This window comes from Trichomycterus rosablanca, chromosome 3 (assembly GCF_030014385.1).
Source record: "Trichomycterus rosablanca isolate fTriRos1 chromosome 3, fTriRos1.hap1, whole genome shotgun sequence".
Classification (NCBI taxonomy): Eukaryota; Metazoa; Chordata; class Actinopteri; order Siluriformes; family Trichomycteridae; genus Trichomycterus; species Trichomycterus rosablanca.
In genome coordinates, this window is record NC_085990.1 from 42,786,363 (window position 1) to 42,804,410 (window position 18,048).

General features: G+C 37.9%; 1 protein-coding gene across 1 annotated transcript; it reads right to left on the minus strand.

The window, feature by feature from the left end:
- Positions 1 to 8,299: 8,299 nt before the first annotated feature.
- Positions 8,300 to 16,899, minus strand: fez2a (fasciculation and elongation protein zeta 2a). Its single transcript, XM_062992313.1, has 9 exons — positions 16,586 to 16,899; positions 14,220 to 14,328; positions 14,026 to 14,142; positions 12,677 to 12,788; positions 11,790 to 12,055; positions 10,665 to 10,745; positions 8,829 to 8,904; positions 8,685 to 8,750; positions 8,300 to 8,363 (listed from the first exon to the last, which is right to left on the minus strand). Exons 1-9 carry the CDS (start codon positions 16,897 to 16,899, stop codon positions 8,347 to 8,349), a joined length of 1,158 nt encoding a protein of 385 aa, XP_062848383.1. The 3' UTR covers positions 8,300 to 8,346.
- Positions 16,900 to 18,048: the final 1,149 nt, after the last annotated feature.

Sequence of the window (18,048 nt, forward strand, 5' to 3'; positions counted from 1 at the left end):
GCTTAATTTGCATTAGCGTTAGCACATGTCGATAGGTCTATATCATATTATAAGTAGTGGTAGCACAGCTCGATAGGTCTATATATTATTATAAACTACAGCACATCTCAATAGATCCATTGATCTGTATCTCAGACATAGTACAGTATATCTCAAATTTATTTAGTATTATTTTATTTAAATTAAATTAAATTTTATATTAGCCAGTATACAAAACATTTTGTAGTAAATAATATGCTAACCCTCTATGAGGAATATCTTCTAAGGTTTTGCCTCCGTGATTTATCATGGAGAAACAAAAAAAAACCTTATAATTAGAACAGAACTGACAAGGGAAAAGCAAGAAAAATTGTTTTACGTTTACAAACAGATAAGTACAAGATAACATAATAAATGCTAAACATATTCACTCAGTAATTAACTTTATTAGACACAACCTTGACTGTACCAGTTGAACTGCTTGGAAAGCACAAAACTGAAAAATAACCAAATACATTTTGTGTTGTCGTAATGTTAAGGTCACAGATGCTAAACTACTAAAACTGCCCTATGTGTGAATGTGTGTGTGTGTGTGTGTGTGTGCGTATATATCCTGTGATGGACTGGCAACCTGCTGTTTCTCTCACCCTTCTGCCCCTTAACCCCCTACTTTCAGGGGTGCTGCTGCTACCTGTATAATTTAAATGTATACTGTCTATGCACAAAAAAGGAGGCACTAATCAGACAAGTGACTGGTTCATTTCTGTCCTCTCTGCCCCACTTGCTCCGAAGGGCATCTATAACTCACTTAATCACTAGTTGCAGAGGAGCGTGGCAAAGAATAGGAACCATTAAGTCTCCGGAGTGGAGCAGGACCTTAAGGAAACTGCAGCCTGATGCCTGATGCCTGATGTCAAATCAGCAGCAGCCATGTACAGCAGCTTTGTGATTTGAATGTAAATTTGTGTGACATTATGTAGAGTTGCTGTTGTATAAACGTCCTATATATACTTTTTTTGGCGAGTAAATTAAAAGTGTCGTAGAGGTTGCCTGTCAAAAAAAAAACTTATAATTAGAACAGAACTGACAAGGGAAAAGCAAGAAAAATTGTTTTACGTTTACAAACAGATAAGTACAAGATAACATAATAAATGCTCAACATATTCACTCAGTAATTAACTTTATTAGACACAACCTTGACTGTACCAGTTGAACTGCTTGGAAAGCACAAAACTGAAAAACAACCAAATATATTTTGTGTTGTCGTAATGTTAAGGTCACAGATGCTAAACTACTAAAACTGCCCTATGTGTGAATGTGTGTGTGTGTGTGTGTGTGTGTGTGTGTGTGTGTGCGTATATATCCTGTGATGGACTGGCAACCTGTCCAGGGTGTTTCCTCCCTTTCCAAGTAAAAGGCCTAATATACGGATATACTGTATATCACCCCCATCCAAAATCATGGAATTCCACTTCACTGGGTGGGATTTCCACAAGATTTCCACAGATTGTATCTGTGTGTATTTGTGCCCATGCACAATTTGTGCCAATGGGATTGAGGTCAAGACTTCATGAATGCTGGAGTTTTCTCAGACAACATTTGTTAAGTCATATCTTTATTGACCTTTTGGGACAGAAACATATAATTTATTTTATTTCACCTGTTACTAACACCTGTTAGTAATGTGTATGGCTGAAACACTTAATAATTAATAAAAGAGCAAAAGAACCATATGTAGTAATTTGAAATAATTTTCTCATACCAAAAAAACTTTCTTATTAACATTTTAGTGGAAACGTATTCATTGATTTCTTGTGGCACAAAACATGTTAAAAATGTCATCTATCAATAGGTTATATATAAAAACAAATCATGGATATTCTGTGGAATTGCTGTGAAGAGCTATTTATTGCACCTGCATTTGAGGGTGCAGTTTATACAATTACTTTTGTACCCACAAACTTATTTGAAAAGGTACAGTCCAGATAGTAAACTAATCTGCTTACAATACATTACCTCTTAATTTAGTTTAATTGACATGGCTTAGATTGATTAGTGAGTTAGACTAAGAGTTAACCAAGTATCTAAAAGAAGACATCTAGTTTCTGATACAACTTTGAGAATTATTAAATATAAGACGGGGAAAAGCAACATGTGACTGCAGTTATTGTTTCCAACGGCAGCAAAGTGATTGAACTGTTTACCTCAATCTTATATTTAGTGATAAGACAGAGTGTGTAATTAGAATGTTTTGATTTCAAAGTTTTAAATTCAATGATTTAAAAATAGAGTGGTACCTTGTAACTCAACGTCCCCTAAACTCAAAACTCACTTCGGGGAGAAATTTATACCCTTAAACTCGACGTTCCTTTAAATTTGACGTTTTCAGCTTAAAGATTTTTTTAATTCAATTTTAAATTAACAATAAACAGCTGCTTTGTTTAGCGCTTGCCTTGAGCGATGCGGTGAAATGTCATCAAACTGTAAATATGAGACAAATAACAATCAAATCCACTCTGTGTTTAGCTAAATTTTCCTCACTGTATTTCATATAAACTTGAGTTATACTGTAGCTTGGGGTTCTGAGGAATTCATTCATTCCATTTCATTTTCATTATTTAGCAGACGCTTTTATCCAAAGCGACTTACACAATGAGCGAAACACAATGAGCAATTGAGGGTTAAGGGTCTTGCTCAGGGACCCAACAGTGGCAACTTGGTGGTGGCGGGGCTTGAACCGGCAACCTTCTGTTTACTAGTCCAGTACCTTAACCACTGAGCTATCACTGGCCATATTGTAAGAATCCATATTGGAATTGTAAGAATCATCTTAAAAAATAAAGCTTAACATGGATTAATGTACTGAAAGAACTACACAGGAACACTAAACTTCTCTTAATTGTTACTGCTTAGTTCTGTCCACTAATTAAATTCCTCGCTCGTTGTTTTAGTACAATAATTCTATTTAAAACACTGAAATGAAATTGAAAAACAGTTAAAATCAATATAACAATACAATAAACCTGCACTTTACCTTTACTTCTTTATTGTTTTCTTACGCTTCCTAATTGTGGATGCTTGCACTTGGAATACCGTATTCCGTTCAGTAAAGGCGCATTCACATGAGACTAAATAGCGGTGCACAAAACTTAATGTGGGAAAAAGTGGAAAAGCATAACAGTTATTTTGTCGCTTCTTATGTGAATGCGCCTTTACTGAATGGAATACGGTATTCTAAGAGCAAGCATCCATGATTAGAAAGCGTAAGAAAAGTAAACAAAGAAGTAAAGGTAAAGTGCAGGTTTTATTGTATTTTTACAGTTATTTGTAACTGTTTTTCAATTGTATTTCAGTGTTTTTATATTATATTGTGTTATTATATAAAATAACAGCTAAATGCCTTTCACATGTGACACCTGAAGCAAATCCTTGGAGTGAGTTGGTGGGATTGAATCCTGAATACCGATATCCTCAGACGTGCCACCACACCCAGCATCTACACCCTTCTGCGTCAACGCTGTCTTGGATGGCTAGAACATGTTCGTAGGATGCAGGATGGCAGGATCCCCAAGGACCTTTTATATGGTGAACTGTCAACTGGCAAGAGAACTCTAGGTCGCCCCCAACTTTGTTTTAAAGATGCTAGCAAACGAGACATGAAGGCCCTTAGACATGGACATCAGCAGATGGGAAGAACTTGCCCTGGATCACTCTTGTTGGAGGCGTAAACTAAACCATAGACTAAAAAGTGACGAAGTGAAGCTCCAGCTGATGGAAGAAGAGAAAAGGGAGAAAAGGTCAAGGGAGAAAAAAACAGTCAGTCCATGTAGCCACTTCCTTCAGGTGCAATTGCTGTGGCAAGGACTGCCACTCCCGCATAGGCCTGCATAGCCACACCAGGAGATGTCCAAGTCCAAACTGTCAAAAGACATTATATAACTCTCAGTGTGCAGAACCATAGTCAATTGTGACTGATGGTTGCCAATGATGCAGTTCCATAGGACCATGGAACACATTAACAGGTTTCCCATACATCCTTATGGAAAAAAATACCTTGAAACTCAACGTCTTTTAAACTCAACGCCAGTCCCAGAACCAATTAACGTTGAATTTCGAAGTACCACTGTAATTAAAATGGTTGAGAAGTGAGAAGAACAGCATTACATTTAGACATGCATAAGCCTGGACAGTCTCTGAGTTCATGTTTACAGTACATGTTCTTCTCCAAGAGCATTTAGCCTTTTTATGATATTGCATTGCGGCTGACTGGCTTTGTGAGCCAACAAAAAATTACCTTCCTCTGCCAAAATGAAAATTGTTTTGTGGTACAAAACAATGAATGAACCCCATTTTATTTTGCTGTGTCTGGCTAAACACAGAAAACTAGAAGTATTCCCTGATGATTTGCTGAGTGATATAGCTTGCTCTTTACATATAATAAACATTATTTTGTTGAGTACATTTTACAGTGCAGAAAAGAGAACTGAATCTCTGTTAAGACATTTAACTTTGGAGGGAGTATTATAAATCAGCAAAGTGGCTAAGAGTTACATTCCAAAGTGTTGATAAGAGGAGGAAAAATTTTCAACACCGTTTTCTAAGAAATCATCAAATCCACAGCCAAGAGGAAAATGAAGATAAATCTTTAAATGCAATAAACTCCATCTAGATTTGAGCAACTCTGGTCAGTGCTTTTCAGGAAAATCTCTATAATGATGATTTACCTTTGAAAGAAAGGTTTAAGGGTAACAGTAAAAATCCATAAGAAATCTTTAAAATTGGCTAAAGTCAGAGAGAAACAGAGAACAACCAACAAGAAATTAACAGTGCATTTATCCACTTTAGATTTATACATAATTTCCTTTCACTTTGTGAATTATTAATATGTGCATACATATAAATAAAAATAAATTAAAAGTTTTTCACATAAACATTATTTTAACAGGTCAAAATAAGTATTTGAACACCACCGATTAATAATATTAGTATTTTGTTCGCAACTACAGCATCAAGATAATACAGTCTACTGTAATAAATAATATCATTTTTGCAGCATCCACTTTGCAAATTATCTTTAATTCTCTAAGGTAATAAGGGCCCCTCTGAAATTCACAATCATAAAACTTCCTTCAATGCTTTACATTTTTAATCAGATCAAGTAAAAAATGGGCTAGATTGTTCAAACATTATGGCCTAAATTGCTGCCAGAAGGATCTATTTCAGTTTTACCTCACCAGTATGACCGGGCAGGGCTCGGTGGGAAGCACTGTCGCCTCACAGCGACAAGGTCCTGGGTCCGATCCCCAGGCGGGGTGGTCCAGGTCCTTTCTGTGTGGAGTTTGCATGTTCTCCCTGTGTCTGCGTGGGTTTCCTCTAGGAGCTCCGGTTTCCTCCCACAGTCCAAAAACATGCAGTTAATTGGAGACACTGAATTGCCCTATAGGTGAATGAGTGTGTGTATGTGTGTCTGCCCTGCGATGGACTGGTGGTTAAGAAAGTAAGTGAGTAAGTATGACCGGGCAGCACCGTGAAAAGGCCAGAAAGGGCCTGGGTTAAATTTCTCGGCCTTCTCTGATCCTTTGTGTGGATTTTGCATGTTCTCCCTGTGTCTGCATGGGTTTCCTCCCCCAAGTCCTAACACATGCACTCAGGTTAATTGGTACTACTAAAAATTGCCTTAAGTGTGTATGTGTGTGTGTGTGTGTCTGCCCTGTGATGGACTGGTGACCTGTCCAGGGTTTCCTGGCTTTCAATGCATCAGACTCATCATGATCCTGACCAGGATGAATGAATGGATGAATGAATATTAACAACCTGTTAGATTTAAACTTGATTACAAACACATTTCACTGAATACTTTTCCGCCATATTTTTTACTGAAATACAGTTTTTTTTTAAGTTACATATACATTTAGTATACATGTTCTTTGTTTGTTCTAAATTAATAAATACATAGACAAAAGACATCATGTGTAAAACTGAAGTGGATATACTGGACAAGGCTGAGAGGACTTTATTAGCGAAAAAAAGAACGGAAGCAAAACACAGATGGTTCCATTTTACTTTATTTTTGTTTTACGCTCTTTTTTTCTAAAAACTAAAACAATCGAGTTAGGAAACCTCACTAATACAGATGTCAAATAAACAATTAAATTAGTAAATAAAGATTAAAACATACAAACAATGACAAAGCAGTTTAATAAATTACGTGTCATTAAACTAGTTCGACACTGCTTGCTTATTTACATTTGCAGCATTTAGCAGATGCTTTTATTCAAAGCAACTTACAGTCATCACTGAATACAATTCAAGCAACTGAGGGTTAGGGGCCTTGTGCAGGGGCCCAACAGTGGCAACTTGGCGATGGTGAGACTTGATCTAGCACTCTTTTTAATTACCAGTCCTTAACCACTGCCATCACAGAAATGACAGTTTCCAGAAGGAGAACATATCAGATACGACCAAGCTGTTATGCAAATGTCTGATTCTACAGTTATTTTAATTTATAATTTGTTGCATCTGCTACCCTGAATAGAATAAAGCTGCTAAAACAGACAATAAATGAATGAATCTGTTGCATAATGCATTTGGATTCAACGTGTTCAATATGCATGAATTACAGAAAGAAAACTGCATAACTAACATTATTATCCCTTCATTTTGTATTCATGTTAATGTGTAAACAATGCAATCAACAATATCAGCATGAATGTAAGCAGATAATTTCTGTTTAAAAAGTTAAAGATGATTTAATTAGTAAATTAATGTTAAAAAATACATTCTATTCAGAGCAGCAACACCCATTTAACAGGCAGACTGCATGCTCAGGACTAAACTAAACATCTCAACCCTTAGGATCGAAACTACAACACCCCAGTCAACACCACAGTCAAACGGAGTAAAACGTCACACAAGATCAAAAAAGTAGACAGAAATCATGTTGCAATTGCAAGTGTCACTGTTGCATGGGTGATTATAAGAGCACTTCGGTTTCGGTTTGATCTTTACACTCCATAGTTTAACATACAGTGACAACAAATTTCAGTGAAATAAAACAGCATATCAAACAGTAAACATGAAAAGAAAATCAAAGTGTGTTTACATGTACAAAATACAGCAACAACATGTTTTCAATAATGCATTTACCATGCTTACATGCATTTATTTTAACTAACATTTAAGAGCTTTTAGGTCCACATGAGTCAGTCCATAACTGTATTTCCTTCTAATTACAAGCTGGATGTACCTCAGGTTATTATGCAACCTGTAAAAAAGGTATGATGTGTTGGAGCAGTAGTTACTCATCACACAAGGTTTATCAGTTCACAAGGTTATTTTTAACACAGTCTGGGACAATTTAGTGTTTCCAATTCACCTCACTTGCATGTCTTTGGACTGTGTGAGGAAACCGGAGCACCCGGAGGAAACCCACACGGACACGGGGAGAACATGCAAACTCCACACAGAAAGGACCCGGACCGGTCCACCTGGGGATCAAACCCAGGACCTTCTCGCTGTGAGGCGACAGTGCTACCCACTTAGCCACCGTGCCGCCCTTCTAGTTTCGAAATGTGATATTGATATTTCATATTATGGTTTCTATAAACTACAATCAAAATGTTTTAATTATTAGTGTTCAAATTAATTATCACTGTTGCAGCAGCAAGGAACACTTAATTATCACAGTCTAACACCAAGTCAGTTAACCTTCTAGTATTCAATCTGTCCACTGAGGAAGCATTGGTGCAAATGAAAGTGACAACAGGTGCACTTTAGAGGCCACAGCAAGACAACCACCAAAAGGAAATGGTTTTGCAGATGGTGGCCACAAACAATTACTCTCTCCTTGTTCTTCCTGACTGATTCTTCTCTAGTTTTGCATTTTGCTATTTTCCTTGTCACTACTGGTAGCATAAGTCTGTACCTGCAGCCCATTCAGATTGCACAGGTAGTCTAGCTCCTCCGGGGTGGCACATCCATCTCAAGAGCATGAGAAGGGTTGGAGAGGTTTATCAATGTATATTCAGTATAAGTATGTAATAGAACTTGTAGTAACTTTTAGTATTCATTAATCTGACATTACTTTTTAGAGGTTTCTTTTGGTAATAAATGTGCATGTAAATACATTAGGAAAAGTAAAAAAGGTATTGCCAATACTTTTTGTATCTGATTTTGCTGTACATGGAAACACACTTAACATCCAGTGAATCATGAATAAATATTTAAGCAAAAGCCCATTAATAAAAGGTACATGGTTAAATTTGGGTGCACGTATTTGATAACACTGCAGCCATCCATCTGGAATTTTGTTCTTTAATAAACTCTGTCCTGAAATGCCAAGTAAAAAAACATTCTCTACTTTTCCTCCTAGAAAGGGCAAAGAACTGCAAAAGAAAAGAACACTGTAATTAATAACACTGTTACTTATTTTACTGAACACTTTATTCCTGTCAGGGTCCCAGTTTATCCACACAGAAACACTGGGAACAAGACAAAATACACTCTGGACTGTGAACCAGTTATTTGAAAGTAAACATATATCACTCCTTCACACCTGATGGCAATTTAGATTAGCCATCTTCTCCCACCATGTTTTTGGCAGGTGAGAGGAAACTCATGCAGACTTTCAGTAGTATAGTTACTGTATAATACAGTATATGTCATTAGAACTACATCACAAATGAAGCTGTAATTAAAGGGGTTACCTTTAAGAATGTAATCTGTAAGAAGACTGGGTACTTTATCACTGTCGTCCCTCATGGCTTGAAGAACTGTGGAGAGAAGTAATAATTATTCAGATTAGTTTCACCAACTGCTACCCACACAGCACTTTAACAGACAACACTTACTTTTTGTGAGAACTTGAAGATCTTCAACTGCTGGAGGTCCTTCTTTCTTCTCATAAGGAATGACTGTAGTGAGGTACTATAGATAAAAAAGTTACGTTTAAGAAGTTGCACTTGAGGAAGCAGGGGACCTTTGAAGTTTATTTTAAAAGAAATTCATTTAACAATGCATTGCATTTTGTCATTTGTAGTGGTTATAGTAAGTATGGGTTAAAACTGCTGACAAGTTGATTACTGAAGTTGACTAGCTCGTTTTTTTAAATATACAGCAATACATAATTTATTTACAAACCAAATGTCTAGAAAAGATAGGAGATTTTGTAAAATCATATAAGCATTCTGACACAGGTACAAAAATAGCATTTGATGTTTTGGCTGCTCAACCTGACAGCATTGTGTAAATATAAATACATTTTAAGTTTGATACCTGCAACACAATTTAATATAGAATATTTAGGTTTTATTATGTACTATTCCACAATTAACAGGCAAACTGGTAAGAGGTTATTGTATCATTGTTGCTTATAAAAGGAAGATCCATTAAAGGTTCAGTCTTTGCAAACAATTTGGTCATGGCTCACCACTTTGTGCCTCACTTTGTGAGAAAACTGTCAGTTCAAAGAAAAATTCACCATTTACAGCACATAATATTATAAAAAGATTCAGGGAATCCAGATTTCAGGGAATTCTCAGATTTTTGTCAGAAATCTCAGTCACAATTTGTACTTATCATGAATACAAAGCTGCTCAGGTCAATGTAATTGTTATTGTTTAAAATATGATGTCAGTTTTGGGAGAATTCACTGAAACAGACTTGCAACAATGTCATTAATGTAAGTATACATCTACCAGTGTGTTCGAAAACCTAGTGAGCTGCCTTGCTGTCTTACTACCTACATATGCAGCTGCCTAAGTAGAGAAGATTCTAATAAGTCATTGACTTATAAGGCAGGTTATTCGAACGCGCTACTTAGCGATTTCATCGGGTTTCGCGTTTAGCATTTAGCATCTTGCCATTAAAACCAATGGAATGAGGTGGGACGGCGCTAACATGTCACTATAACATCTCGATTCGTGTACAGAAAACTGTTACATTTGCTGACAAGCCCAAACTTGCAAATAAAAACACTCGTTAAAAATCAATAATTATTTATTTACGTTTGAAAATAACTTTGTCCGCACCGTCAGCCATGTTTATTTTTCTGTGAGAGAAGAGATGCCGCAATGAATTCTGGGATTGCCTTCATCACTAAGGACGCTTCCGATTCTCACTCGTTCTTGAGTCAAAATAACATGGAAATATTAAGATGCCTCAGTAGTGAGCTTAGCAAGGCATCTCGGATTTCGAACAGGTGTATAGCTGTTCTTTTGTTTGTATAGTTTTTTTTTAATAATGTTTACTACTTGAAGAGGTTTTGATTGTGAAATAAAATATTAAATGACCCATTTTGTCAATCATGTTAATTCCCTCATGTGATATTGAAGCTTTCTTAGTTTAATGCTCAGTTTCAACCGAGTACAAAGATGTAGCTTGTCATAATCTTTTGTATCTCTTGTAGGCACCACCCTTTTTTACAGATGAGCCCCTTATTTAGAGTAAGATACATGCATTATTAATATTATTAATAATGTGGTGAAAATTCCTGCATTTTTTTAATATCGCAATATATATCGCAGGAAAAAAAATCGCAAAAATCGTCAGTTTTTTCCAATATCGTCAGTTTTTTCCAATATCGTGCAGCCCTAGTGTAAACAGTGTAAAATTTGTAGGTGAAATCACAAACAAAATAGTTTAGTCTTTCAGAGAGAGAAAAAAGAGTAGTGAAAGGGTATAGCCACCTGTTTGTCCCCGCCCCCATTCCTAAAAGTTTGCCGAAAACCATTTTGTATGGCAGTTGAAATGCTCTCCATGCTGAAGTGCTGAAAGAGCAGAAAAGAGCAGAAAATGAAAGAGCAGAAAAAGAAAATGAAAGAGAGGGAAAAGAAAGTCCAATTAAACAGAAAAACCACAGTCCCAGAAAAAAAAGACAGAACTGAAAAAGAAAAAACAGCACATGTATCAGTCATTAAAATAATAATTTAAAAAAACATAGCTGGAAGTACAAGAAGATCCTGGGTTTGATCCCCAGGCGGGGCGGTCCGGGTCCTTTCTGTGCAGAGTTTGCGTCTTCTCCCCGTGTCTGCGTGGGTTTCCTCCGGGAGCTCAGGTTTCCTCCCACAGTCCAAAAACATGCAGTCAGGTTAATTGGAGACACTGAATTGCCCTATAGGTGAAGCGTATGTGTGTGTGTGTGTGTGTGTGTGTGTGTGTGTTTGTGTGTGTGTGTCTGCCCTGCGATGGACTGGCTCCCCGTCTAAGGTATGCCTTGCGCCCATTGAAAAGCTGGGATAGGCTCCAGCACCCCCCACCCCACACACACACACACACACACAATCCTAATTGGATAAGCGGTTAAGAAGGTCAGTGAGCTGGAAATACAGTATATATTGCTGAGGTCAGGGCTCTAGGCAGGCCGCTAGAGTTTCTTTAAACCAGGGTTTTCTTCATGTCTTTGAAATATATCAGTGGAAATTTGTGCCCATTTAGCCAAAAAAGCATTTGTTTGGCTGGGCACTGATGTTGGTCAATAAAGCCTCAATTGATGTTCCAGTTCATTCCAAAGCTGTCCAGTGGGGTTGAGGTCAGGGCTCTTTGCAGACCACAGTGTTTCTTTCAACCAAGCTTTTCTTTATGTGTTTATAGATCTTGCTTTGGAACAGAAAGGGGCCTTCCCTAAATATTGCTGTAAAGTTGGAAGCATGCATTTTAATTGTTATATTTGCCAGATGTAACATGGTATTATTCCAAATACAATATTATGATATTATCAACTACAAAGGGTTGATCTTTAGAAATTAGCATGATTTATAAATTATATATTTGTGCATGTTTTTTATATTCAGTAATACCGGGTGTTTACTCACACTTGTTGGTAATCTCCCTGCTCTTCCATGTTCTGCTTTGGCTTCATTCTTTTCTCTTTTCTTCTTTTTCATGAACTCTCTGTGCTCTTTCTGACGATTTTGCATGTCTATCAGCACAGAGATGAAACTGTTCTTCACCTCCTTCTCAAACTCGAGTTCATCTCTCAGAGCCAGATGCTTTACCAGATCCTCAGAGTAGTGTCTGATCTCTGCCTCCACCTCTTCCAATAGCTCATTCAGTTTTGCAACACTGAGATTCCTCACTCCTGCAGAAACAGACAGTCTGCTCAAACAGTATTTTTGACAAACAGTATGGTATGGAACAGTAGGGTTACAATCCTGTGATATTGTGTTTGGTCATAGTTTCCATTTACAAGTAATCTGGACCTTGTCAAGGTACATCTGCTAAATTAGGTTATGGGACATATGGGTAAATCTAGCAAGTGTTTTGGAACATCGTACTTCACTAATTGTATTTACATTTTTGGACAGTATATGAATTTTGAGTATTTTTGTGGTGATTTTTACTAATATTTCACTCAGTTTTACCTTCAAGGTAAACAACTCACTTCCTATTCATAGCCTGTAATATAGTGTATACATACAGTAGTGTATAACACAAACACACTGAACATTATAGTGCACTGGATGCCCAATTAAACACTATTTTTAATTCAGGCACAAAAATGTGATTTTGTTTTACAAAATTCTCTCTATTTTTAATAATGTTAATAATGCCACTCTTCATTTGGGCACAGTTACAAATAATGCAGACCCACCAGTTCTGTGCATTGACAAACAACAGCCACGGGATTAAATTTTAAATTGGATTAAAAATAAACCACATTGTAGCACAATCGCACAATAAAATGTGTTCAGATACTTACTTTCCTCAAAGCTGTGGTTGATGGATTTTTGTGTCAGTTTTAACTGAACAGGGTTCTGCTTTGCTTCAGTATCTGGAGAGTCCTGCATCATTTCCTCTATCTCCTCAATCACCTTCAAATCAAAGTCAGTCTGTTACTAATACTACTACGCTACAGTGTTATCAAATACCTGCAGTAAGTCTCTTGCAGAATTTCATTTTACTGTAGGAAAATGTCCAGTGGAACGAATCCCTCAGTCAACATATCCAGTTAGCTTTTTTTTCAATAGACACTGTTAGCATTGCTCACTTACCATAAACTTTTCATTGTTTGTTGTTGATGTGAAATATTTCTAGCTTTTATTTTGTTTATTTGGGTCATTTGTGCTTAAGCATGCTCTACAAACTCTATATGTGGTAGCCCACCAGCCCTCTCAATAATGTTCAGCTTTTAAATTCTAAATTTTTATATTCTGAATCCTTGGGGGGTGAAGAAACTATTAACATGGCAGCTCATACAGACAACAAAACTGAAGTAGCATTATTCATAGTTTAAATTCAAGTATTGTTAATATATACTTTATCTCAGTTAACATACAGTAGTCGTTGCTTTTATAAAAAGTGAAAAAATTCACTTTTTCATAAACTTCTGGTGCTTGGACAGTCAAAACTAAAGAACAGTGTTGACATTGGAGTCCCCACACTGTAGCTTGAGCAAGTGGAGATCAACGTTTCTAATTCCTAAATCTATGCTAAGTGAAATGCAACATAAACCACACACTTTTAGTTAAATGCTTGACACTCTGGATACAATTAATCCTGGGAATCTCAAACATAACACCCTTATTGGTCTTTCTCTTCACTAAATGAACCAATTAAGGAGTTAAAAAAAAACACTGCTTGTCAATTTTCATAATGTGAGGAGATTTAATTGTTTAATTAATTAAATTTTTTTACCACCCCTTTACCCTTGTTAGGTTTGCGGGGGGTTCGGTTTCCCTGGTATCACTGGGCACAATGCTGTAACACACCCCAGACAGGACGCCAATCCATCACGGGGCCTCGGCCATACCCTCAGACAAAGGCAGTCATGTCTGTATGTAATTCTGTATGTAAATTGTATGCCAATCAAACCTGTAAATGTGTACTAGGTTTGCTGCAGGCATTAATATTTTTCAAAGTAAAGACATTTCAGTTCAAATTTAATTATTTTGAAGAGTCATGGGTACCAATGCAGAAATATCATACAACCAAACCATACAGTACAAACAAACAAAAACTTATTTTCATAGACGCACTGCCCAACAAGCTACAACACAGGCATATGATGTACTACAAGTCAAATAAGAAGTAAAGCTTATTTAATGGCACCTGCTCTGCAGTTACAAAGGGCTCATCATTAACACAAGGCACGATGATGGAATGCAGGTCCATCTGCTCCCTCAGCTCCTCATCATCAGAAACATCCAAATTCACACTATCCACCCTCTAAACAACAAGATACAAATTAATAGTCCAAACAGAATCTAAAAGAGCTGAGAATTGAAAACGGGTATTTAACTTACCGGACTGTCCTCAGTCATGAGTGTGGGGAGGTGAAGTGTGCGGGTGTAAGACTGATTCCAGTCCACTGGCATGATTTTACCAAAATGTTCTATCAGAGAATTCCAAATTCTAGAAAAAAAGAAGACCATTTGCATTAAGAGTTTAAATATGCATCACTACATCAAAAAACTGAAATTAGCTCATAGCTGATATACATGGGTGAGGGATTACTTTGGCAAACCTTTGTCAAGCACTACAATACAAAGTTACATGCACAAATGCCACTTAAAACTTTACTCAGCAAAAAAAGAAGCTTTATGTCAGCCATGTCCAGACACCGTCGAATTCTTTGGGCTTTGAGGCATCACACAGTGGACATGTGCATTGTGGTCAGTCAAATCAGTATTCCATACCAAAGATGAAAAGGACCATCTAGACTGTTATCAGCAACAAGTCCAAAAGCAAGGGTCTGTTGTGGTATGTGGTGTCAGTGCCCTGGGCAAAGGTAATTTACACTTCTGTGATGGCAGCATTAATGTAGAAAGCCTGGTCATGGTCACAGTGAATCAGATTTCCCAGCAATAAATGGGCACAACGCAATAACACACCCTGTACAGGATGCCGATCCATTGTGGGGTCTATGCCACCCCCTTCACCCATATAGCCAATCATGTCTGTATGTAGACTCCCAACCAGCCAAGAGCACTGCTTAGAATTTCGAATCCTGGATCCCAGCGGCAGTGGGCTAGCGGAATTTACCGCTGCACCATTAAGCACCTCCTGTACATATTTAAATATTGAAAGTGATTATCTTTAAATGCTTAGATGTCGCAGCAGTCTAATACACTAGCCTGCCACCTGGAGACCTGAGGATGTTCTGCTGGCCTGGTTGGTCATTTAGCAGACATAATTTCCTGTGTCAGAAAAAGGTAAAGACAGAGATAATCTTAACTTATCTGCATACAGTAACTAACTGTATTACTGTAAAACATCTGGAATAACATTCAACAATAACAGTACATTTTACAAACAGCGTGAGGGAAGGTCTAAATTAAATACACAACAATATGCTAATAAAATTGTCTCCGCTAGCTCCATAAAATACCAATTAATATCAATTTCTGCGACCCCACACGTGGTTCCACGATTCCTCACTTCTGCAAAAAGACAGTCTGCTCAAGCACTATTTTACAAACAGTGTGGTATGGAACTATAGGGTACAAACCTATGATACTGTGTTTGGTCATCGTTTCCATTGACAAGTAATCTGGACCAGATAAGGTTATGGAACGTATGGGTAAATCTAGAATATGTATGGCCAATTAAACACTATTTTAAATTCAGGGACAAAAATTGTGATTTCATTTTACTCACAAAATTGTCTCTATTTTTAATAATGTTAAATAATTGCCACACTTTATTTGGGCACAGTTACAAATAATGCAGATCCACCAGTTCTGTGCATTACACTCTACAGTAGCCCAATGATGTTGAAGGTCTAAATTAAATACACATCAATATGCGTATAAAATTGTCTCTGCTAGCTTCATAAAATAACAATTAATAACAATTTCTGCGACCCTATACGTGGTGCCGACCTCCCGGGCAGAGAATCGCTGGACCACGATGCATGGGCGGCACAGTGGCTCCTGGGTTTGATCCCCAGGGGAGGCGGTCCGGGTCCTTTCTGTGAGGAGTTTGCATGTTCTCCCCATGTCTGCGTGGGTTTCCTCCGGACGCTCCGGTTTCCTCCCACAGTCCAAAGACATGCAAGTGAGTTGAACTGGAGACACAAAATTGTCCATGACTGTGTTTGACATTGAACTTGTGAACTGATGAATCTTGTGTAATGAATAACTACAGTTTCTGTCATGAATGTAACCAAAGTGTGTAAAACATGACGTTAGAATCCTAATAAATATATAACTGCATTACTATAAAACATACACAACAATATGCTCATAAAATTGTCTTTGCTAGCTCCATAAAATAACAATTAACGATTTCTGCAACCCCATACGTGGTGCCGACCCCCCGGGATGAGAACCGCTGGACCATGTGATAAAATCCTTGTATGTTCCTTTAAGCACACTCAATCACGTGACCCCGCTGTCATGGTGAACTGGAGATGCTGTTATGTCTACTATGCACTAACCTTCCATTCATACAGCCTGAAGAAATAATAAATATACCATATTTCAGTAATAATTTAAAAAAACTTAAATTAGCATTTGAGGTGTATATTTTATTGTGCAATAAAAAATATAATTAATAATAATAAATAAAGCTTGCAGCCTTGTCAGTACAGAAGCACTATACATGTACAGCAGCATGTCTCGCCATCGTGCACTAGTGTGTGAACACATTCTTTCACTATTCCACTCACTCGTCGCTGTGTAGGACTGTGTTTTCGGTAAGTTGTTCCACCGGTGCTATAAGTTCGCTTTCAGCTTCCAAATTTCCAAAACACGCGTCTAACTTTTGGTCGAACATGGTAATCAGATCCTCCACTGATGTAAAGCTTGCGCTCTCTCCGTTGTTGTGCCCGGTATTAACAGGGTCAGAAAGACTGTTCAGCAGCTCTGTTAACCCGTCCACGTTCAGCTTAAGCCCCTCAGGTTCCGACTGCTTTTTGTGTCCAGTACTGGTCTGTAATGACGGCTTTAATGCGGTCAGATCCGGCGATCCAGGCGCCGCCATCATCCCCTGCTGCAGCCCGGGGGAGTCACGGCTTCAAGTGTCCTATTCAGTCAGCGTAGGAATTTATAATGACACTGATCCAGCCTCACAGTCACAGACACCCCACTAATGTACACAACGATTCTATTAGTGATTCGACTCCTTTAGTTCAGTACACCAAAATAAAATGATGGGATTTTCATTCACCACTTGATTCTGGTCAGGGTCGCAGTGGATATATAGACCCCCCCCATCCCATATCCTCCTGAGACCCAGAGGAAGAAAATGTTTTGATACATACATATATATACTGTATATATATATATATATATATATATATATATATATATATATATATAATTTATTTATTTTATTATTTTTTTAAATTTATTATTATTTTTTTTTCCCCTCACGGTGGCTAAGTGGGTAGCACTGTCGCCTCACAGCAAGAAGGTCCTGTGTTTGATCCCCAGGTGGGGCGGTCCGGGTCCTTTCTGTGTGGAGTTTGCATGTTCTCCCCTTGTCCACGTGGGTTTCCTCTGGGTGCTCCGGTTTCCTCCCACAGTCCAAAGACATGCAAGTGAGGTGAACTGGAGATACTAAATTGTCCATGACTGTGTTCGATATAAACTTGTGAACTGATGAATCTTGTGTAATGAGTAACTGCTGTTCCTGTCATGAATGTAACCAAAGTGTAAAACATGACGTTAAATTCTTAATAAACAAACAATAAACAAACATATTTTCCCCCTCTTTTTCCCCCCAATTTTTATCCCCCAGTCTAGTCGTGTCCAATTACCCTGAATGCGTCCTCTATACTGATTCGACCCTTCACCGCTGACTGAGGACGCCCCCTGTACGCACAGTCAGTACAGACTGCATTTTTCACCTGCATGAGTCGAGTTCATACACTTGACGGGCACTGTGTACGGAGGGCCACACCCCCCATCAGCATTATTCCTCAGCCCTCTGCAGGCGCCATCAGTCAGCCAGCAGGGGCCGCAGTTGCACCAGTTATGAGGACCTATGATCCGACTTTCTTACCCTCTAACCCTGAACAACAGCCAATCGTTGTTCATGCAGCCGCCCAGCCTAATTGGAAAGGCAGAGCTGAGATTCGATATGATGTATTCGAAACCCCAACTCTGGTGAGCTAGCGTACTTTACCGC

What these genes read in the sequence shown, in the direction of transcription:
- fez2a (XM_062992313.1), bottom strand. Translation starts at nt 16,899, where the DNA reads ATGGCGGCGCCTGGATCGCCGGATCTGACCGCATTAAAGCCGTCATTA. An exon ending in ACAGTCCTACACAGCGACGA is followed by an intron (nt 14,329 to 16,585) that starts GTGAGTGGAATA and finishes CTTTTTTTCTAG; the next exon opens with AATTTGGAATTCTCTGATAG. An exon ending in CAGGGAGATTACCAACAAGT is followed by an intron (nt 10,746 to 11,789) that starts GTGAGTAAACAC and finishes CTGCTCTTTCAG; the next exon opens with CACTTCAGCATGGAGAGCAT.